At 27.8% G+C, this 25,411-nt stretch overlaps 1 protein-coding gene across 1 annotated transcript in view; it reads right to left on the bottom strand.

Annotated features, from left to right (window-relative positions):
* Nucleotides 1-1,451: 1,451 nt before the first annotated feature.
* The window catches only part of LOC113375142 (dedicator of cytokinesis protein 1-like), a 42,249-nt gene continuing 18,289 nt past the window's right edge, over nucleotides 1,452-25,411 (bottom strand). Inside the window, 23 exon segments of the mRNA XM_026615095.1 lie at nucleotides 1,452-2,302; nucleotides 2,361-2,535; nucleotides 4,519-4,743; nucleotides 5,642-5,762; nucleotides 5,838-5,957; nucleotides 6,537-6,682; nucleotides 7,363-7,475; nucleotides 7,691-7,840; nucleotides 8,212-8,335; nucleotides 8,430-8,554; nucleotides 9,800-9,943; nucleotides 10,101-10,236; nucleotides 12,821-13,021; nucleotides 13,088-13,345; nucleotides 13,428-13,627; nucleotides 13,694-13,939; nucleotides 14,299-14,458; nucleotides 14,531-14,582; nucleotides 16,008-16,222; nucleotides 16,289-16,444; nucleotides 16,876-16,995; nucleotides 23,644-23,818; nucleotides 24,898-25,030. Of these exon segments, the coding sequence (XP_026470880.1) occupies nucleotides 2,064-2,302; nucleotides 2,361-2,535; nucleotides 4,519-4,743; nucleotides 5,642-5,762; nucleotides 5,838-5,957; nucleotides 6,537-6,682; nucleotides 7,363-7,475; nucleotides 7,691-7,840; nucleotides 8,212-8,335; nucleotides 8,430-8,554; nucleotides 9,800-9,943; nucleotides 10,101-10,236; nucleotides 12,821-13,021; nucleotides 13,088-13,345; nucleotides 13,428-13,627; nucleotides 13,694-13,939; nucleotides 14,299-14,458; nucleotides 14,531-14,582; nucleotides 16,008-16,222; nucleotides 16,289-16,444; nucleotides 16,876-16,995; nucleotides 23,644-23,818; nucleotides 24,898-25,030 (3,734 nt within the window). The 3' untranslated portion in view covers nucleotides 1,452-2,063.

Genomic DNA, 25,411 nt, shown 5'->3' with positions numbered 1-25,411 from the left:
AATTCAAAAAACATTTTACTTGTATTGACAAGATGAAGAACTGATTAAGTTTTACGGATGGCAGGTCTAGCGGTTTCGGAGATCTAGTAAAAAAAATAAAAAAGGTCATTTTGAGGTATCTATGATTAGACATATGCACATCAATTTATCAGATATTTTTTTGGAGATTTTAATAATGTGTATCAATTTTGTTTACATTCCTTTGGGTTGCGTACCAATGTTTATCCGTTAGACGGCGACGCGGCGCTTATGCGCTTCGATATTGCGTCTCTATGCAGCTAAAGCAGTGCGATTGCTTTGAAAAAAAAATTTAAAATGTCCAAAATATTTCAAACTAAAAAGGAACATTTTTTCCAAAAGTTTTTTTCTAAAAAAGTAGTTTTTTTTTCAAAAATTTAAAATTTCTCAAAAATCCATTTTTTTTTTCAAAGTTTAAAACATACTTTTCTTTTTTTAAAAATTTAATTTTTGGTACAGGAAGTTCCAGCAATTAGCCTAAAAGGCACAATACCATAAACCACTAGTTATATTAAATAGTACAAAACAAATAAATTAACTTATGAGGTGCATGGCATCGTGCATTAAGGCAAATTGCTGGAACTTCCCGTACCGTAATTAAAAATCTTGGACGGAACCCAAAAAAAATACACCAAATACGAAAATAAACATTAGTAAAATCTTTATAAAATATCTGATATTGATGTACATATGTCCAATAAAGATATGACATTTTTTAACTTATTTTTATTGAGAGTCCATAACCGCCGGACCTGTCTTCCCAAAAATTTCTTGCCAATACCAGTAAAATGTTTTTTGTATTATTAAAATCGGACGCTCCGTTCTCATAAAAACTGAGCTACAGTTTTTAGGTCTTTTTGCCCCGTATCTTCGAAACGGCTAGACCTGCCTATGCCAAAAACTAATCAGCACGTCTCCTTATCAATACAAATCAAATGTTATTTGAAGTATTCAAATCGGTTGATCGGTGTTCCCGAAATCGTCGACGCAAATTTGTAACCGCGCACACACACACAAACATATACATCCATTTTTTCTAAAGTATGCCAAAAGGTTCAAAAACCTTTGAAACGTAAAGATATATAAACATTTTCATTTTCGATTTTTTTTGTCTACGTCTGCGGAAAGTTGAAAATATGAAAAAATCTCAATTTATAATACTTTAGTTATTTCTTACCATGTGTTAAAGTTCAAAAATAATTCCTAAGATCATCAAACTTGCAACCTGTTATTTATATATTCCTTAAATGTCATGTTCTACTTGGTATAAATATCTACATCCATTCCGGTTTGTTTAAGAGTCCATTACTTTGATCTACTAATCCACCAATAGTAAATTTCTAAAAATAAATTAACAATAAAATTTAGTAAAATTTGGTTTATTTGTTCAATACTGTTGCACTTATAAAAATATTGCATGCATATATGTTTGTTATAAAAGTACATGAATGTTTCATATAACGTCAAAATTAAAATAAAATTGATAAAATAAGTCTTTGGTAAGCATAATAAAATATAAATATATGCCATTGTTTATTAATATATAAATGATTTATAAATGGCTTTGATATGTTTTACAATATGGCATTAATCGATAACTGCAGGTGTTGAAAACCCTTTCGTATGTAAATTACTTAATAAAAGCCACTGGCCTTAGGTTTCCAAAACCTGAACTTATTAATAAAGATAAATTAATTAAAACTGTTTATTTAAGTTTATTACCATATGATTAATCTAATTTATTCTATCAAGATATAAAATCTATCGTTATGGCTTTGGTGAATGACTAAAATTCTCTCGTCACTGCAAAGAAAACTGTAGGCCTTAAATTATACGGAAGCCCTTAAGGTTTGATGTCTCATTCATTATTTTAGGCCTGGTTGATGTATACGAATACTTATATACAAGTGAAATAAAATATATGATTGTCTTAGTAATAAAAATTATATAAAATACTTGTCGATATAGTTTTGACAATGGCACACTCAGGTAACTTTCCATCAAATGTCAAATATTTTGGTAAAATTTATTTATCCATTTATCCATTACTCATAAGACTCTGTTCTACTAACGACAGTTGCAGGTCTTTGTCTGTAAGGTTTAGGTGGAGGTGTTGGTGGAGTCCTATCTGGTGACCTCGTAGGCGGAGGCGGAGGAGGCGATATGGGTCCTTGGTCATCATTATTGAAACTATCTCCACTGGTGACCCTAACTGTTGTGACATGTTTTAAAGGCAATGGAGGAGGACGTGCGTCTTCCTCACTTGCTGTTGAATCCGTAGTACCTGGATAAAAAATTAATGGATTAATGGGTATATTTATAACTACTAAATTATGTTGTACCTATTGAATTCCTGTTGCTAGATTCTCCAGAACCAGCAGATTGCAACACAGTGTTCGCCAGGTTGTTTCCTAGTGCAGTCGGGGTGATACTGTTCAGGAATTGACCGCTGGACGGGCGTCCGCTCAGCCTCTTTTCTCTCTCGACCTCCGATCGCAACGGCCGCTTGGAAATCAACTTTAAGATCAGGATAAAAGCAGGCTACACGTTAATTACGACGACAACGAACAAACAAACAAGCGAGAAAAATCAAAAGCAAATGAAAAGATACAATTGTAAAAAATAATTGTGTCAGCGGCCATTACCATATTGGCTGGAGCGGCCATTATTATTTGTCTAAGACGGCCATTTTTATATTATCTAAGGCGACCATTTTGTCGATTAATTATTATTAATAATAATAAATATTGCGTCTATATATCTGACAAAAACAAAATATTAATTACTCAATATGAAAAAATATAACACTACATATAACATAAATTGCAAGATTGTCCGGTATTGTACATAGGACAAACTAAGCAAAATTAAAGAAAAAAGAGCTATACACAAATCAGCATTTATAAAAGAAATTATTCATCATTCATCATAATCATAAAAATGCAAAGACAATAAATTCATAAATAGACACAAAGATATAATACAATTTATACAACCTTATATTCTATAAAATTATCAAACCTAATTAACGTTTTTTTGATAAATTTTAAAAACGTATACCCAAAAACAAGAAGAAATAACGAAGTGTCTGTCTAGTAAAAAGAATTCAGAATTTTTGTTCTTTATTATACATACACTCATACCAACACCCACAACCATCATACAACTCAAAGTTCATCCATTTTAATTTTTAGTGAATGAATGATTAAATTTTTAGTATGCGTTTATTTTAAAACATTTTTAAATTCAATACTTCAAAGTTAAGCTAATTCTTTCAAGTTTTCACTAATTAAAAAAATGCATAAATATGTAAAAAAAAATTCATTTTAATTTAAATATTTCGAAAGTGATTTTTAAAATAAATTTAAATGATTGTGTATAAATGATTACAAAAAAAATTGTTAGTTTTTAAAAGTTTTTGAAGAAAGGGACATCCCATATCCCCGAAAAGTAAAAGTAATTATAAATGATGATTGTAATTATTTATTTTGATAAAAAAGAAGCCTTAAAGTTAAAAAAATGAATCAAATGATATACATCTCAAAATGTACTGTATTAACACTAACAAAACAGAAGCATGCAAAAAACTTTCAACCACATTTAACGAGAAAATGCGCACAAATATATATATATATATATATATATATATATATATATATATATATATATAGATAGATAGGTATATATAAAGGGTGTCCCAGAACTCAACGTAAATTTTCAGATTTTTATTTTTTTACTCGATTTTTTTTATTATGTAACTATCAAGTAATTTACAATTTTAAAATTCTGATAATACAATTTTGATCATTTAAAATAGTTCAAAAGTCTTGATCCTTGAAAACTTGGAAAAATTATGTAACTGTTTTTGACTGTGGTTCTAGAAATATTACTGACGATTGCTGCTACAAAGTTTAAAATTTAAACTTTGAATGAATAAACTTGATTCAGAAAAAAACACAATATCCCCAAAATGGTCACATTTTCACCAAAGCTCTTGGTTGCACTTAAAAGCTCATAATTCTTAAACTACATAATATAATTTTTTTCTAGTTTTCGTCATGATAGTTACAATATTATCACGTTGTTTCGACTTGACGTTGAGTTCTAGGATACCCTGTACATATACAAATCAAAGTCATGATTATGTAGAATAAGGCAAAGTTTCTCTCAATTGGTCTACAAAATTTAATTATAATTATCCATAAATAAAAATAAGGTAAACAAAATCATTAATTTCTACTGCTTTTCAAAACAAACATCATTTTTTAATAATTACGTTTTATGAAATTAATAATTAATATAAAATAATTTAAATAGAATATATTTAAAAGTCAATATGTACTAATTGATCAGAAACCTTTGATACAATTATCAAAATGATAATATTATTATAATTTTATAAGTGTCTTAACCATTAAAACCAATTTTTAATTATCAATTATCTATCCCCTCTGCCATACCTACAACAATCATACTTTTTCCAAAAAATCTTTCACTTACCTCTTCGCTAAGCTCCACAACTTTTGGGGACATCTCTCCTGCAGTTGTGTCTTTAGAATCCCTCGGTGATGTCAAAGCCAGTGAAGCTAAAGAGTCACAGGATTCACTTGGAGGTGTTATTGCTGCATACCAATGGCTCGTGGATATAGACGTAGGAGGTGTTGATGTGTAATTGGAAGAGGTTTGGTTTGATGTTAGTTGTAGAGATAGGGCTTCTCGATCCAACTAGAAAGGATAATAAATAAAAGATAAAAGATAAATGATACATATATATATATATATATATCTTCCATATATATATAAAAATAAGTCGGGTTTTCCTTCCTGACGAAATAACTCCATAACGCACGAACCGATTTCGACAATTTTGCATTCGTTGGAAAGGCTCGGGCTCCGCAAGGTTTATAGCTAAAAAAAACTAGTTGTGCATGGCATCGTGCCTTAATTCAAGCTGCTGGAACTTCACGCAACGTAATTAAAAATTCGAGTCATGACGTTAGTGAGAATTATCAGAATTATGCTTGGTTAAGTCAACGAGCAATTCTTGCCGCAAGGAATAATGATGTACACGCACTGAATTTCACCATTCAATCAAAAATTGCTGGCGACAATGATTCCGACTGGTCTTCCGTTTGACTTCAAACGATTGCAATTTCCAGTTCGCCTTGCGTTCGCAATAACAAGTCGCAAGGCCAAGCGCTTAGTGTTTGCGGAATAAATTTCAAATAGATAATTTAGAAAATCATTGTTTTTCACATGGGCAGTTATACGTTGCCTGTTCACGAGTTGGAAAACCATCCGCTTTGTTTGTGTTAAGGTCAGACCAAAAATCAAAAATTGTGGTTTACTAAAGGGCACTTCAATGAAACGGATAATTTGCGGATTCACTTTCATTTACTTAGAGAAGTTCAACTAAAAAACACTTCATTTTTGTAATCGAAATAAATTCATTACTGTTGTATAATAAAATCAAATTTTTCCTTTTCAAATATAAAACAAACAAAAAATTTCTTCATCTTTCTCACGAAACCATCTGGTGGCGAAACGGAGTTCGTTGGGTTTGCTAGTATATATATATATATATATATATATATATATATATATATATATATATATATATTACCTTTCTGCTGGATCTTCTCTTTGATGGTATTTTATCCTTTTCTCGTTTAGCTTTAGTAGGAGAAGGTGATTGTGATGAACTCAAAACTGAATTTTTATTGTTTGAATTGCTATGAGAATTTCTGTTGAGCAATAATAAAACATTATTAATATTAGCAAGAATAATAATATTATTAATGTATAAATCATACAATTACCTTGTCAATGACAATGTGGTATTCATGTTAGTCAAATTGAAAGACGTAGAAAAGTTGAATTTACCAGACACCGAGTTGGTTTGTGATCGAGACAAACTTGATACTCGAGATCTGCTACCGCTAAACAAAGACATAGATTAGTAATTGACATTTACTTTAGTTACATTTGTTATTGATGAATAAAAAATTACAATGGCAAATGTACATCTTTGATGAAACAATTGTTTGATAGTTTACTTCCAAGGGAGCGTCAATTAATCAAGGTTTTAAGGGTGGTTTTAAGGGAGAGGGGAGGGGGTTTGACAAAAAATCACGAAATATCACGTAGTGAAGGGAGGGGTATAGTAGGATATCATGTGTATTTATTTTTTACAATTTTTTCACGTAAATAAAAATACACGTGATGTTTTGTGGGGGGGGATGGATAATTTGGAATATCACCATGTATCACCAAGGAGGAGGGGGAATCCAAAAATCCTTAAAAAATTGCTCACATGATTAATGGACCGCCCCCCAATTGAGATAAAATATTGAGGTGAACTACTAAACTGTAACATCTAATAATAACTAAGTTTGAAGTTCTTAAAGAAAAATATGTTAGGTTACAAATTAAACTACAATTAATAACAATTTAAACAAATAATAAAATAGTAATACTTTAAACATAATTAGAATCAATCTATTAAAATGTTTACTTACTCTGATGACCCCATGCTGACTTCTGATAATCGATTGTTGCCATCAATAGCACCATTGTTGCTGCTGCATTGTGAAATTCCACTCCGTGTTGAAAAATGAGATCTCATTGTCACTAGGGGTTCTCGGTCCAATTTCACATCACAAGTCTGGATAAAAAATATATTAAATAAGGTAATAGAATAATATTATCAAATACTGTTAACATGATATAGAGATTGATAAAACACTTTAGTTCAGAAATGGTTCAAGAAAAACTAAGTATTAGGTTGGGTGTTCCACAAGGTACAATTCTTGGTACAATAATAAAACTAATAATGCCAAATAGTGATAATCTTCATGAATTCATTCTTTAATATAACTTAAAAAAAAAACTCATTTGAAGATGTAAATAACATATTGTATTTAGCTATAAAAGAAATATAGTTACCATAGGCTATAATAAAAATAAAGTTTGTTTGACGTGGTTGCTATAAAATTAGTTTCATCAAGCAAAAATTTTTCCTTTCTGGATGACCGTGGTTCAGTAATTGTTAAAGACAAACTGAATATTAAGTTGGGTGTTCCACAAGGTACAATTTTTGGTACAATAATAATTCTTATAATGCCAAATTGTAATAATCTTTATGAATTCATTCCTCAAAATAACTTAAAAAAACTCATTTGAAGATGTAAATAACATATTAAATTTAGCTATAAAAGAAATATAGGTACCATAGGCTATGATAAAAATAAAGTTTGTTTGGCATGGCTGCTATAAAATTAGTTTTATCTTAGTAATTATATATATATTAGTTTTGAAATATATTATCAAATAACTATTTCATACCTTCTTTCCATATTTTTCTTCAATGTGTGCTCTCATTTGCAAAAAGCATTGCTCAAGCCTGTTATTGAGAGGCATCAGACTTGGTGGAGCCCTTTGTTTGTGCAGTGTAATTCCTGAAACAAAAAAACAGAATAAAAAATCAGAAATATAAATACAAACATCTCCAATATATAGTAAAAGTAAAATCCTCTATTTTTATTTACAATTTGCATCAATAAAGTGCATGTTCAAATTCTACTGATTTCAATTCCATCAAATACAGAATTTAAAATAATAGTTCTTATACACTATATGATCATAAAGAATTTGATTAGCTTTATTTTATTACCAAGTTCTAGTAACGGTATTTGTGAAGCAATCAAATCTTTCAATTTCTGAATCAGCATAGTGTCGTCCGGATGAGCTTCAGAATATTCATCGGTGAAGAAGGCTACTTCATAATTTGTCACTCCACCCATCACTGCAGCATCCACAATTCCTAGATAGAAATATTTTTTTGATTTATAAAAATTCAAATACAAATCATAAAAGATAAATAATTTATTAAATTATTATTATTGGTAAACAAGTTTATTGAAATGGTGACCCCCTTGATAAATAAAAATAAGGATAATCAAATATACTAATACAATCATTATCAAATATTGTAGAGATATGAATAATTTATAAAATTATTAATATTAGTAAACAAAGTTATTAAACTTATGATTTTGACTAAACAATTTTAAAATCTAAAGTTAAAAAGGTAAGAAAAAAATTAAATCATGTAAATTTGGTTAATCAAAGCCATTTTAACATATTATAGAAAACATATGTTTGAATAAAAAATTACTTTCATTAATTACTTACCATTTAATTTTAAACTCAAAGGATTTAATGGTAAAGTAGGATCACTCTTGTAACTGATTATCAAATCTCGTAAAGTCTTATTTGCAGCTTCCATTGTTTCTATAGCATTTCTTAATGGAGATATCTGAAAAAAAAAAAAAAAATACATTAAAAAATTAGATCAATGAATATGAGTGATTGTCTTCTGATGATTTGAAAAAAATCATCTCTCTACTTACGTTGAATGTTTGAGTTTGGTCTACAGGAAACCACCTCAAGATACCGGGCAGAGGTGATCTAATTTTTAATATAGTTCTCTCGAGCCACAATGTTGCAAATTCATTTTGTTCACCAATAGAAGAATCTGAAATAATAATACACATATTAAATTCACTTTGATAAATCTTGACAGGGTGCTTAATTGTGCAACTTATATATTAGTAGCAACCATTCCGTGCAAAAGCTCAATGCCATGAGGTTTGTCACCTTCATGGCCAATATAATAAAACGAAAATAGGTCCGAACATGATTGTTTTTTCGACGTTGATAATAATTTAAAATAGTTAGAAAACAAATAAGAGTTAAAATGACAACATTATTCATTAATTATACATTTCGACACTTGATGTATCATTATTCAACAAATTAACCGGGATAAATTAACACTTAAAACACTAAAATTTATTTAATTAATTAATTTTAAAACGTTTATAAATAAATGCAACATATAGCTAAAAATTTAAATCAAAGAAGAGGACATAATGCCTCCTAAAAAGCAAAAAAGATGCTTATTAATTTACATTCGAATAAATTGATTATTATATATATGTTTGGCGTTCAAACATATTCTAACTAGTGGTGCACGGCATCTTGCCTAATGCAAATTGCTGGAACTTCCCGTACCGTAATTAAAAATCTTGGTAAGGAACCCAAAAAAATTACACAAAATGTGTACACATTATTAAAATCTCTATAAAATATCTGATAATTTGATGTACATATGTCCAATAAACATTTTTGACTGCACAATATCATTCTTTTAGCTTATTTTTATTGAGAGTCCATAACCGCTCGACCTGCCTTCCCAAAAATTTAATCAGTTATTCATGTTGACAATACAAGTAAAATCATTTTTGAATTATTAAAATCGGACGCTTCGTTCTCTTAAAAACTGGGTTATCGTTTTTGGCACTTTTTGTCCCGTATTTCGGAACGGCTAGACGTGCCTTCGCCAAAAACTAATCATCACGTTTCCTTATCAATACGAATCAAATGTTTTTTGAATTATTCAAATCGGTTGATCGGTGTTCCCGAAATCGTCGACGAAAATTTGTATCCGCACACACACACACACACAAATATCTAATTATTCTAATGTATGCCAAAATGTTGAAAAACCTTTGAAACGTAAAGATATATAAAAATTTTCATTTTCGATTTTTTTGCGATTACTATAACTTGTCTTATGGGAAGTTAAAACTGCATTTTTAAGCCAAAATTATGAAATAAAAACTTGCTGAATGATGACATACATATAGTGCCAAAATATACATAATAGGTATTTTTTTCTCTTGTAATTCTAATTACTGTGTAGTTTATTTGCCTTTACCTCTTTGATAAAACGGTCTTGAAAACTTGAAAGTCTTAATATTGTTGACTTTGTGATATTTCAATATTTGATCACTAACAGGTTTCCCAGAGAAACGATTTTGTTTATCTTCCATCACAGGCTCGACTTTATTAATTTGCACATCTGAAAAAAAAACAGAAAAAACAAATTGATCATTTGATATAAAAAACTCATCATAATAATAAGCAGATTAAAAGTATAAATAAAGTTATAAAATCTTTCAATTTAATTACAACATTAAGGAATATTAAGTGTCATCGTTTGTTATTTTTTAACTTACATTGCCCATTGCATTCTTTAATTTCATCACCAGGAGGTGTCAACGTAGACATAAGTTCAGCATTTGGTAAAGCATTCAAGGTACGAGAACTGAAATCTGATAGACGTTCATATTCTTTGCCTCGATAAACAAATACCTGAGAGAAAAACATATATAAAATTAAAAAAGTTATAGAAATTGCCTATGATGATAATAGTTTTAATCTGCAACACCTCTTTGTGGGCTGTTTATAATTGCTTATTGTAATTTGAATGTATAGTAATGAATTATAATGTTAATTATAATAATAATATGATTATTGTAGATTCTTCAATTTTATTCTATTGATATTATGGGAGTAGTTAAAAGATTACAAGTACAAATAAATGTGCTTAAATTAATTAGATTTTATTGTCAGGTATTAATCGTTTATAGAAAATATTCCATATTATTTAAGTATGGTCACATTTTCTAAAAATAAATCATTCATCTTATTAGAGAGATTTAAAAAGATATAATAAACTAGGTATAAATGGCATAGAAATGCAGAAGAATCTAATCAGATTGCGTTGAGAATCTAATAAGATTCTTCTAGAAATATAGAAGAATCCCATTAGATTGTAATAAGTAACGGTGGAATCAAGTTTCATAAAATCAAGGCACAAAATTATTTCTTCATTCTATTTTGTATATTGATTGTTTGTTACCTTTAAAAATTGTGAATCTTATATATTTAATACATCTAATCTAATCTATATCCAATAGAATATCCAATTAGATTTATTAAGTAATGGTGGATACTGACTATTCACTATTCTCCACACTCATTCGAATCGGAATCTAATAAGATTACCGTTGAGAAATCTTATGGGCGTCTAGAGAAAATCTTAATGCAAGCCCAATATGCATGCAGTTAGAAACTAAGAAGAATCCAAATAGGTTCTGATAAGATTCTCCTAAAAATCTAATAACGTTATACTTCAGGTTTGATTGAGGTATAGTAAGATTTAAATTAGAGTTTAACTAGACATAGAAATGCAAAAGTATGTAATCAGATTGCGCTGAGAATCTAATAAGATTCTGCTAGTAATAATCCAATTACATTGTAATAAGCAAGGGTGAAATCAGTTCAATCAAAATCTAATAAAATACTGGTGAGAAATCTCATAAGAATCAAGGGTCAAGAGAAAATCTCATAAGAATCTACTGCAAGCCCAATAAGCATCTAGTTAGAAACTAAGGAGATTCCAAATAGACTCTAATTCTCATGGGAATCTTTTAACCATTTTCTTAAGATTTGGTAAGATTTAAACAAGAGCCTAACTAGAATCAAGAAACAGCTTAGAAAATTAAGAAGATTCCAAATAGGCTCTGATAAGATTCTCTTAGGAAACTTATAACCATTTTCTTAAGATTTGGTTGAGATATAGTAAGATTTAAATTAGAGCCTAACTAGAATCAAGAAACAGCTTAGAATATTTAGACACTCATTTAGAATCTTAGCAGATTTAAATTAGGAAATTAAGGAGAATCCAAATATGTCTGATAAGATTCTCATGTGAATCTATATCCATTTACTTAAAATTTAGTTGAGATATAGTAAGATTTAAATTAGAGCTTAACTAGAATCAAGAAACAGCTTAGTATATTTAGAAACTCATTTAGAATCTAAGCAGATTTAAAATTAAAGAAATTCCAAATAGGCTCGGATAAGATTCTCATGAAAATCTTATAACCATTTTTTTAAAGATTGGATTAAAATATAGTAAGATTTAAACTAGAGACTAACTAGAATCAAGAAATAGCTTAGAATATTCAGGAACTCATTTAGAATCTAATCAGATTTAAATTAGGAAATTAAGGGGATTCCAAATAGGCTCTGATAAGATTCTCATGTAAATCTTATAACCATATTCTTAAGATTTGTTCAGATTTGGCAAGATTTAAATTAGAGCCTAACTAGAATCAAGAAATAGCTTAGAATATTTAGAAACTCATTTAGAGTCTAAGCAGTTTTAAATTAGAAAATTCCAAAAAGGCTCTGATAAGATTCTCATGAAAATCTTATAACCATTTTTTTAAAGATTTGATTAAAATATAGTAAGATTTAAACTAGAGACTAACTAGAATCAAGAAATAGCTTAGAATATTCAGGAACTCATTTAGAATCTAATCAGATTTAAATTAGGAAATTAAGGGGATTCCAAATAGGCTCTGATAAGATTCTCATGTAAATCTTATAACCATATTCTTAAGATTTGTTCAGATTTGGCAAGATTTAAATTAGAGCCTAACTAGAATCAAGAAATAGCTTAGAATATTTAGAAACTCATTTAGAGTCTAAGCAGTTTTAAATTAGAAAATTCCAAAAAGGCTCTGATAAGATTCTCATGAAAATCTTATAACCATTTTTTTTAAGATTTGATTAAAATATAGTAAGATTTAAACTAGAGACTAACTAGAATCAAGAAATAGCTTAGAATATTCAGAAACTCATTTAGAATCTAATCAGATTTAAATTATGAAATTAAAGTAATTCCAAATATGTCTGATAAGATTATCATGGGAATCTTATAACCATTTTCTTAAGATTTGGTTGAGAAATAGTAAGATTCAAATTAGAGCCTAACTAGAATCTAGAAACAGCTTAGAATATTTATATTAGGAACATCAATTCTATTAAACTAAATTAAAAAAAACTTCAAATTAAACTAAAACATTTCTCTGAGTTATTTCTTTACCTTATTTTGCAAAAATGGTGGAAATCCTCTTCCATAATAAGCAACTCTGAAATACTCAGGCTCTGCTCTCAATTGCTTCATGATATTTTCATAAAAATGTGCCATTTGTTTTAGCAAAGCACTTAATTGTGTATAATCGTATACTTCCTCTTCATACTGTTTTGCAAGCTCTTTGCAAACCTCCAGAGCACACTCCCACATCTAGAAAAATAACATTTGCATTATTACATAAAAATAATTACACGTAATTTTTATTCCCTAATTTACCTTTCCCTTATCAAAGTAATGTATAATATCATTATACAAAGACTCCTTTAGTTCTCGATGAGTCTGTAATCCTGCAGCAGCATTCTGGTGTGACTTTAGCAACGGTGACAAAGGAACATCAGACCAGGTCAATAAATTGCTGTACAGAGTTAGAGTATAAGCAGCTTCTGTATAATTATCACATTCTAAATGCAAATCGCACAATTTGTTCACGTAACGGATGTACATTTCTTTACGGTTAATCTCAGAATAAAAATCCTACAAAAAAAAGATATAGAAATATACATATAATAGATAAGCATTGTAGTTATTGTAATTATGTATCATTTAAATATTTTACCAGTAAGCTGACTGTGCAGGCCATCCGATTCTCTTTGTTTTCATCATTTATGATGCAACGGTACTCCAACAATTTCTCCATGAGTCTGGTGACTGTGTTTACAAATTGTTTACCTTGTTCACAAAGATTGTTATGTGATTCACACATTTTTATTAAAATTTGGTTGAAAAGTTGCGCATATTGACTATCTCCACGACCACCTGTAAAAAAACAAATTATAAGCAAATAAATCATTTATTTAAATAAAAATTGAATGTATCCTTTACCCTCAACTAGTATATCTAATTTAGCAATCATCTCGTTCTCAAAATCAGTAAACCTTCCCTTAATGTGACTTGAATCCCTCTTAGTGTCTCCGTAGGACTCTGGTAGATGTTTTGAAGAGTAGAATTCACATTGCATCATGTCAAAGAAGATTGGTATGGTCGCTTTTCTTAATTCCTTGTCCGGTATCAGAGACATTTCTAGAATTGAACCGACTAAAGCTGGTACAAATTGTCCTTTGTATTGACCTAAAAGAGAAAAAGAATTAGGAACAGAAGAAGAAAAAAGAGTGTGTGTAAGGTTCACACGCGATTGAAGTAAAACTTATTTGCTACTGTACAAGATGGCATTTAAGTAAAAATAATTACATTATATAACAATTTTGAATAATGTTTATTAGTAATATGGTAACACTCATGATAACACATTTATTAGTGTCAACCATTATACACATTTATATAATAATAAATTATAAATTATATATATTTATAAATCTTCAACAATTACAAAACATATGATAAATAAGACCATGATTAAAATTGCTGAACTATAAATAGCAGGATGATGTGAGTTTTATTTAACTATCAAAAGAAGTATTGTTTGTTACCTAAATTAATCCACATAGCTTTAATTTCGAAAGCAGCTTCTCTTCTCATATCTTTGTACCTCGAAATAATCCTGGCTTGTTTGCTCGATGAGAATGTTTCGATTTGTAAAGCTGGTTGTGTTAAAAATGCTATTGTGCAATGGAAGAAATTATTCCAGGCCTGAAATAAAATAAATAATAGAAATATATATATATATATATTCAACAATTCATTGATTTTCAAATATTGTACCTGGTGATCGAAGCAGCTGAAGAAATGCTCTTTCATTGCATGTGAAAAATGTCTGAAATAAATAATTATAAATAAACATATTTTCACACATATGTATATATATATATATATATATATATATATATTCTTAAAATGTTAATTTGCAGCCAGTCGTTGAATTAAAAAAATGAAGGTTTTATGTTAGTTTTTAATTTTGACAATACTTTCAACTCCCTTTTCAATTCCTTAAAGTCTAAAACTCCTGTTGAGAATGTTACTGATATTGTTAACAAAGTAAGTTGTAACAATTGTAATTTTTATTACATTGGAGAAAGTTCTCAATATATTTACAAGAGAATGAATCAACATATTTGTAATTCAAAAAATCCAAATCAATATAAGACTGTTTTCAGAACATATAATTAATTTAAACCATACTTTTCCTATTATTTTACACAAGTAAAAGAATGGTGACCTTAGAAAATTTTCTGAATCTGTTTTTATCTTTTCAAACCCCCTTTGGTTAATAATCAAAATTCTGCTCTTTTAGTACATGACTCTTATCATATTATTAATTTTTTTAAAAATAATTCTTCAAATCTTTGACTCTTATTATTTTTTTTTTCAATTTTAGCTTTTTTTAATTTTAATGTTTCCATATCTTTTTGTTATTTTATTTTCTCTAGTCTGTGTCCATCATTGTTTAACTTTCCTTGAAACCTAGTCTTACATCGGGTTTGCTTGCTTTGGGCTCATTATTCTGTTAAAACTTTATGTTTCAACTTTATAATTATTTTTACTTTTTTTTATGTTTTATTTTTTAAATAATGTTTAATTTTTTGTTAGTGTTTTTCCTGGTGTTGTATGCATCCATTTTTTACTTGTTTAATTTATTTTAATCTATAATATATTTTAAATTTAATCTTTTTAAGCTTTGCACTTTTAGATACTGTTTATTAAATTATTAAAAAAAAAACTGAATGACGACACACATACCGTGTCGAAAAGTATTTATAGAAATAGTTCATTATTAAAAAATTAACATTGCAAGAATATGTCTCAAAGTCGAACAAAAAAATCTAGAATCTAAATATATGTATATATATATGTTTTTTTTTTAATTTGACCCTGGATAAAGATTTGTAAACCCCCCTTTGTGTCTATAAGGTATGACTTTGCAATTGTGTTCCATTTATAATTTGTTAGTCATGTGACTAATAATATAATTTTATTATTTATATATTAGTTTATTATTTTATTTTTTCATTGAACAATGTCTTTAAATTTGTATGTGTTTTGTTGCTTTAAATTGGTGTGTATTGATCATTTTTTTATATTTAATACATCTTCTAGTAAAATATTTTTTAGAATTCATGAATGTGCTGAATGATGGCACACATTATGTGTGCCAAAGTTATTAAAATGATTAAGCTAAGCTAGATTACGCTTATTCTAAAACTAGATTATTAATTATAAAATAATCAGTCCTCTCCCTTACGTGAGACACTTCAGCACAACACAATTCTGCAGCATGATCATATCGCACCAGTCCGCTGGAAAAACAGCCCTCGTTACCAGATCTTCAAACACCATCAGAATCTCCATGAGGAAATCAAGGAGATCTGTCCTGGTTGCAAAGTGGCCAATGTACTCTTCGAAGTGTACTGTTGTCATTTGTCGAAAGATTGCTAGCATTATTGCCACAAAATTACCCTAAAAGGAAAGGATAGACAGTTAATTTTAAATAATTTATTTATTATTTATTACTATTCGACTTACCACCATGGTGTTCTCATTGCCCATAGCCACTATGGTTTGAATAACAGTTCTGAGTAAGGATAACATGATGATTCTGATATCAGACATCGTGGGACCCAAATCTGATGTGAAGAGTAAGTTCATGGTGTCGCTTAAGATTTTTGCACAACATTCCATCTAGTTGATCGAGAAATAATTAGAAAATAGATTAAACTCAACATCTACCAAAAAATGATGATAATAGATCCACAGTTTAATATATAAATAAATAGTAAATGAAATAAACAGATTTAAGTTTTAGAAATAAATATTGCACATTTCTGAATTTTGTCCACAAATATTGTAGATTCATAAAAAGCTGAACTGTATTATTGATACAATAAGACCAAGATATAAAACTGTAAAATAAAATAAATTTTACTGAATATAAATATAAATCTAAAACATCAATAAAAGTCCTATAATGTAAACACACTACACCTTTACATCAGTATTTATCTACCAAATACAAATTTACCACTATAACCTAACCTAAACTTTCTTAACCAATATCAGTCTCGTATCTTTATTATCTTTTAATTTATCTTTATTATCTTTTACCAACGTACTCTTTCATTGACTTTGCCCCTGTGCTCGTGCAGCCTCTGCTTGGATTCCCCGAGCATCTTAGCCAATTTCGCTTCGGATTTCGACTTGTTACGCAACTCCACTCCGACACAGTGCCCTCCCTTTTGATTTTCCAATAACAACATTTCACAACGACAAAAGAAAACACAGCAAAAATAGAAAAATCAAGTATAAATATTCAGACAAATAAAAAAAGCATGGGGGAAAAATATTAAAGTTTTTGTCTGAGTGGTCAGAAAGGTTTGTTGAAGGACAGAATTCAATCTTTTATCATTTTATAAATGAATTGTTAGCCATATTGTGAATTTTTCATTATCTATAAGAGACAACTTCAAACGGTAGTCAACATATAGACGAAACGACTTCACACCTTTGTCTTTATATATAAAAAACAACTTCATACTGTTGTCTTTATATATGTCTACAAGAGACAACTTCATGCCGTTGTCCCTTTAATATGAAAAACAACTTTGTCATTATACATTATGCAAAGTTATACTGTAGCCTTTATCTATAAAAGATAGCTTCATGCCGTTGTCTTTAAATATAAGAACCAACTTTGCGCCGTTATCTACATATATATAAAAATAAGTCGGGTTTTCCTTCCTGACGATTTAACTCCAGAACGCACGAACCGATTTCGACAATTTTGCATTCTTTGGAAAAGTCTCTGGCTCCGCAAGGTTTATAGCTAAGAAAATTAGTTGTGCATGGCATCGTGCCCTAATGCAAATTACTGGAACTTCACGCACCGTAATTAAAAATTCGAGTAATGAAAATAATCAATAATTGTTTTAAATAATTTCAAATAGATTATCTACATATATATAAAAATAAGTCGGGTCTGACGATTAAATAAGTCCTTCTTGACGATTTAACTCCAGAAAGCACGAACCGATTTCGACAATTTTGCATTCAATTAATGGTGCATGGCATCGTGCCCTAATGCAAATTGCTGGAATTTCACGCAACGTAATTAAAAGTTCGAGTAATGACATTAGTGAGAATTATCAGAATTATGCTTGGTTAAGTCAACGAGCAATTCTTGCCGCCAAGAAATATGATATACACGCACTGAATTTCACCATTCAATCAAAAATTGCTGGCGATTTGGTGACATACCAATGATTCTGACTGGTCTTCCATTTGACTTCAAACGATTGCAATTTCCAGTTCGCCTTGCGTTCGCAATGACAATTAACAAGTAGCAAAGCCAAAAGCTTAGTGTTTGCGGGATAAATTTCAAATAGATTATTTATAAAATCATTGTTTTTCACATGGGCAGTTATACGTTGCCTGTTCACGAGTTGGAAAACCATCCGCTTTGTTTGTGTTAACGTCAGACCAAAAAACAAAAAATGTGGTTTACCAAAGAGCACTTTAATGAAACAGATAATTTGCGGATTCACTTTCATTTACTTAGAGAAGTTCAACTAAAAACCACTTCATTTTTGTAATCGAAATAAATTCATCACTGTTGTATAATAAAATCAATTTTTTGCTTTTCAAATATAAAACGAACACAAAATTTCTTCATCTTTCTCATGAAACCAACTGGTGGCGAAACGGAGTTCGTCGGGTTTGCTAGTCTTTATATATAAATGACAACTTCATACCGCTGTTTTTATGGTTAAGAAACAAATAAAAATCTCATATTGATTCCAAATTAATAATTTTACAATTTTACTTTTACAAACTTCATTTATTTATCATTTAAACGATATCTTTAATATTTTTTTAAATGATAAAAAACTGAATCCGTCCAAAAATCTGTCAAAATGAGATTAAACGACGTCTGAAATTATTATAAAACATATTAAAATTATTAAACAATACAAATTATGATTAAATTAATAAACAAACAAATAAGATTTAATAAATTAGCAAAAAATGGTGGTGAGACATCACAAAAGCATGCTTCGATTTGTTTTTTTACAAAAATATAATTAAATTTGGCAAACACAAAGCATTAATGGACATCACACAATAAATATAAATAATTAATTCGATATTATTCAAAAACATTCAACAATTAGTTGTTAAAAATATTATTTTTAACAAGGCATTGCAATTAAAAAAATAAGATAGTAAATGCGGGCGGAATGCAGATTAATTTTAATCAAAATGCAATTAAAGAAAAGTGGTTAAAAAGGTTTGTTTTGTAGCTTTCCTAAATGTATCGATTAGTTTTCATCCATTGTTATTGATTTATCTGCACTTATATTCATATTCATTCCTAGCTTTAGTTTTTGATCAAAACCATAGATTTTTATTTACACATGCTCATTTTACAATTTTATTCATCTATATTCAAAATCATTATTGTATAATGATATTTATTCAATCATGTACATATTCCAATCATCAATGTTCATTTCTATTCGCTCTCATGTTCACCCATATTCATTCATACCTACATTCATTTTAATTCAAATTTATATTTTGTATTATTCGCATTCAATTCATTTTTATTCACACATTCATATTCATTTGTCAATAATTAATTTTCACTCAAAACCTTTCATGTTCATTCATTCATCTCCATTTCGGATCACTATTCATTTTTACTCACTCATAATCATTTTTATTGTAACCTCATTTATTGTGATCAATCTTACTCATTTTTTATACAAAACCTTTTATTAGTCATTCACCCAGGTTCATTTTCAATTATCAAAGTTAAGTTATGCTCACCCATATTCATTTTCATTCTGACCTACATTCATTTTCATTAAAATTTATATTTTGGATTATTCACATTTAATTCATTTTTATTCACACATTCATATTCATTTGTCAACAATTAATTTTCATTCAAAACCTTTCATGTTTATTCATTCATCTTCATTTCGAATCACTGTTCATTCATAATCATTTTTATTCAAACCTCTGATTTGTGATCATTCTTATTCATTTTTTTATACAAAACACTTCATTAGTTATTCACTCAGATTCATTTTCAATTATCAAAGTTAAGTTATATGCACCCATATTCATTTTCATTCATACCTACATTCATTTTCATTCAAATTTATATTTTGTAGTATTCACATTCAATTCATTTTTATTCACACATTCATATTCATTTGACAAATTCAAAACCTTTCATGTTTATTCATTCATCTTCATTCCAAATCACTGTTCATTTTTACTCACTCATAATCATTTTTATTCAAACCTCCGATTTGTGATCATTCTTATTCATTTTTTATATAAAACCTTTCTTTAGTCATTCACCCAGGTTCATTATCAAAGTTAAGTTTTATAAACCCATATTCATTCTGATTCAAATTTATATTTTGTATTATTCACATTCAATGCATTTTTATTCACCCCTTCATATTCATTTGTCAATGTTAATTTTTATTCAATTCTCCATATTTTCATGCCAACCTTTGTGTATATTCATTCATAATTGTTCATTTTTATTTACTCCAATTCATTTATTCTTATTCAAACATTCATTTTTAATTCATGATATTCATTCATTTCAACTAACTAACTTTTCATAACAAAGTTCTCATTTCTTTCGTGTCTATTAACTATAATTAAATATCATTCACTCTAATTCATTCACAAAACATTTTTAATACAATTTAATGCTTTCAGATATTTTTTTACAATTTTATTTCTGTCATTTTGACTATTCAATCAAAAATTATTATTCAAGCAAAAATGATTATTAAAGAAACAAGAATGAATAAAAAAGAAACTACTTATAATTTTGATGAATGAGCGCATTCACAAATTTTTATAGCAAACTATTCAATAAAAAAAACTAACATCAAATAAATAAATGAAAATAAATTTCATCATGCTACACGACGTAAAACACGCTTATGAATCACGATGAACAGGAATGAATGTGAATGAATAAAATATGATTTGTGTAGAAAAATACTTAAAGAGACTTCATTAAATTACTACAACGCAAATTAAAGTTAAAAAAAGGCAATGAATGTAAATGAACGACAATGAATGAGACTCTATTGATGACTATTTTAAGTAATTAATTAAAAAAAGCAAATATTGTATCGCAATACATATTCAAAATCAATAAAGACATCTGTTTTCAATCGGGAATCATAGATGTCATTTTTACAACAAATTTTAGGTCATAGATAAAGAAAAGGGTGTTTTAAAGTGTGAAGTGAATCGTGGTGGTTATAGGGGATATTAATTAAAATTAATAAAATAAAAACAAGTATTGTATCAATATACATATTTCAAAAAAAACTAATTTCAATTCCTCAGGAATCATAGATGTCATTTTTATAACAAATTTTAAGTTATGGTAAAAAAATGAGTGTTTTAAAGTTTAAAGTGGTGTGATGTGATCATGGTAGTGATTGTGAATGGATATTTATTGAAATTTTCTGTGTTTTCATTTGCAGCTGTCGAATAGGAAAATCAAAAGAGCTGTGCTTCGTGAAGGAGAGAAGTATTTACATAATTATAAATAAAATGAAATTCTAATCAACATAACTCGACATATATATATATATATATATATATATATATATATATATATATTGCTATATACATTGTATTTACAAACAGTTCTATCGATTGCAAACAGTCTTATCAAATTTTCAACGACTGAGGCAAGTGTATCAAGTCTGTTTATATATAATAAATTTGAAATTTTAATAAAATTAATAATAAGAAATGTTTACAATAGATTGTAAATTTCAATTAAACGAATAATAATTATTTTGTGAATCCATTTTCATACTCAAAATCTTGTCGAAGACACTATCGATGATGATAATATACAAAATCTAAAAGAGCCATTCATACTTAATTTGTTTTTTATATATACACAAGTTTTAATAAATTTAATAATATTTAATTTTAGAAATTTGTAACAATTGTTGCCCCTAACGTATATATTTTTGCTATTTTAATTCCTTTTCTACTTACAGAAATGTTATTATAATTAATATTAATTGTTTTTCTGTTTTTGTTTAACTGATTTGTTTAATTGAAAATATCAATTAAATCCGCCAAAACCGATCAAAGTGAAGTTAATCACAAACACTTAAAATGTCAATGCAGCCAACAAAACAAACATTTGACAAAAAAACGAAGATCATAAATGCATATAATTTTCTTTTATCTATGCATAAATGGCTTTTTTTGATTTCATTTTATTTATATTATTTAAAAAATGTATTTTTTTGGACTCAAAATTCATTATCTATATTAAAAATATTATCATTTTGATCCCCTTACCAAAGGACATGTAACAATTAACAACAATTGCACACAAAAAGCATTTATATACATACATGGATTGATAGAAATTTTGTATTCAAGATAAATCATAATAAATTTTTATCCAAGAACCTAATTTTGACCCCTAAATATATATAATTATATTATAGTATTCAATTACATCAATCCATGCATGTTTCCAATTAATTTTTAGTCAAAAAATTCAGTGTCGTTAACATATTAAGACAAAGTAGTGAATTTTTTTGTATCGGAGTCCCTTAACCGATTTACACAACAAATATATTAACAAAACATATTGTAAATCCAAAACCAAATCATTGTAAATAAATTATTTTAAAAAAATCATTATTGTCACTCACGCAACACAGACACTCAATGTAATAACAACTATGGGATAAATCGACAAAAAAAGGATAATAAAGTGTGCGCGTAAGGTTCACATGCGATTGAAGTAAAACTTTTTTGCTATCGTACGAAATATGTTAAAAATACATCATATAACAAATTTGAATTTAATTAAAGTTATACTTCAAATATAACATGATCGGTTTGTCATTGTAATTAGCATTTAGAAATGAACCTTCATTAGAGAAATAAAGTAATTGCTGATTAATAAATTCTATAATATTCGTTAACACTGGATTATGTTAAACAACGCCTAAAGAATTGAAACAGTATAGAAATGATTTCATCGAGAGCGAATGACAAACTGTTCGGGCTTTATCCCTAGTCGCGCCTAAAGAAGTTTTACTTCAAAAAGTATTTTATTTGAAAAAACGTGATAACGGATATAGTACTACTTAACACAAAAACCAATCTTTTTTAATGATTTAAGAATTTATTAACTAGACGGTCGATTTAGCCCATAGTCAAAAATAAATCTGTAAATTAAAATTATATAAATAACTAATTTATATATGTATATAAAATAAATCATTCAAACTGTAATATTTAAAATAAAATTGTACTCAAAGCAAAATAATTTATAAAAATTGAAAAAAATAATGAACTACTTTACTAGAAAAATAGTTTATATAACTTTTAACACTACTTCTTTTTTTCATATTTACAAATTTTGCAGACAATGATTTTTTTTTACAAATGTGACATGATTTAAGCTTTGTACACTGCGATATAATTACTTATGAAATTATACAGAATGATATGTACAACTTTATGAAACAGAAGGTTATCCCATTTATAATCCTATTATTGAAAAATAAAACTTTTCAAATACTTAAATTAATCCAAACTTATTTATTTATCAATTTCATATTAACTTATCGATTTTACTAAATAATATAAATGAAGGATTGATTTATACCAAGAGCTTATAATAATAATAATAGTTTCTGTTTGAATTGTCTCCTTAAATAGTACACATTTTCTCTGGTTGACTTTTAATTTCAATCATTATAAAATTATAAACACGATAACCTTTGTTTCATAAAATAAATAAATAAATATGTACTTGAAATACTGTTTTCTGTTCTATTAAAATTTTCACTTACCTCCTCTTTGGTTTCTAAAAGATCTTTAACCTGCCTACAGATCATCGGAAGTAAAACCTGCCTGCATTCAGGTTGTCGAAACAAAGAACTTAAAACTATAGAATTCACAGTCATGATTTTTTGTTTTGCTAGTCTGTTTGCTGGCACTTTTTGGATTAGTTCTGTTATAAGAATACTGAAAAAGAAAAATTAATGATGATAAATATAATATCATTAAAAATGAATAGTAAAGTTATTATACAAAAACGCAAAACTTATAAACAAAAGTAAAATGTAAAATCAATAATTTATGAAAGTAAGAATATAAAATTTTTCAATTCACCATATGACCTAAAATTTGAAGAAAAAATTGCAAACGAGAGAAAATGACGAAAGATCTAAAATAAAGTATAAATGGATTGTAAATCCCATTTTTAACTTCCCGAAGAAGAAATTTATGTTTTTGCGAAAAAATCCGGTTGGCTAACTTTGTTTTCTCGACATTTCAAGTCAATCTGAATTGAATGAGACCAAATTTGGAAAAGGGTGTGCGTACCTATGTAAATATGTGAACCGTAAACGTTTTCTCAAAGAACGGATGGACCGATTTCAAAAATTTAAAAGCTTTTCTAAGAAACTCGTTTATCAAACCGCGATGGTTATTTTTTATTTATACTATCGGTTGAGGCGTTTCTTCAGAATTAGCAATAAAAATCACTTAAATCTCACAAAGTGAAGAAGTATCATTTCTTTTGTTGATGCTATTTTTCTATAATTGTATAAAGCAAAAGAAATTTATAAAATCACGTTTTTAATAAACTCTTTTTTAGTGAAAAAGTGTTAGTGTATAATCAATCATACAGGTAATTAAATTTGTTTTTCCAGTAGCCTTTTCTTAAAACTTTCTAAAACTTTCTAATTTTTTAACATTTTTAATATTTTGTTATATAATCCACTTATTTATTTTTATCATTTTATTTTGATTATATTGTCATATTTCTGTACACTATTTTTTCCACAATTTTATTTATTTTATATGAAAAAAGCACCATCTTCTGCTTTTCTTAAACATATTGTTTGCTTAAATCTTATCAAGATCATGTTTCTTGACAGATGTCCTAAAGATGGAACGTACCTAGTTCCAAAACGTCGACAGTAAATAAATAAAGAAATAGTTTTTCAAAAAACTTTTTTGTTTTTTATTACTTTTTGGATTCTTTGTTCAAAGCTCTACAATATATATATATATATATATATATATATATTTATTTTTACCTTAATTGTTTTCCGTTATAGACTTGCAAGATATCATCAATTGTAGTCGGTAAGTATTTTAAAAATGCCCCTTGCGGCAATAGAGTTACTCCAGTTGTGTAACACATCATGTCTGTTATGCTCCAGAAAAGATCTAGATAAAAAATAATTGAAATTAATATTTTAAATTATTATTATTCATAATCATGGGCCAAAGTGGAAAAGTAGAAAATTAAAATAGTATGTATTAACAAAGTCTAGTAATCGGGCATAACATCAATAAAAAACATGAATTTCTTTCAAAAATTTATTTTACATCCATACGTATCAGCTATAGTCCTAGCCTTCATTCAGTGGAAACTAAAAATAAAATTAAAAACTAAAACAATTGAATGGAGAAAAAAAATTATAGAGAGTAAGATGTACTTACAATTAGTAAATCTTATTGTTAAAATAGAAAATTCTAATAATCCATGGTATCAGGATATGATAATGCACTACACAATATAATATAAACATTAAACTTGTACTTAAA

This window comes from Ctenocephalides felis, unplaced genomic scaffold (assembly GCF_003426905.1).
Source record: "Ctenocephalides felis isolate EL2017-DRISC unplaced genomic scaffold, ASM342690v1 CF-g0.4_SCAFFOLD_00845, whole genome shotgun sequence".
NCBI lineage: Eukaryota > Metazoa > Arthropoda > Insecta > Siphonaptera > Pulicidae > Ctenocephalides > Ctenocephalides felis.
Note: the sequence above shows the minus strand (reverse complement) of the source record. Positions and strands in the feature narration are given on the sequence as shown.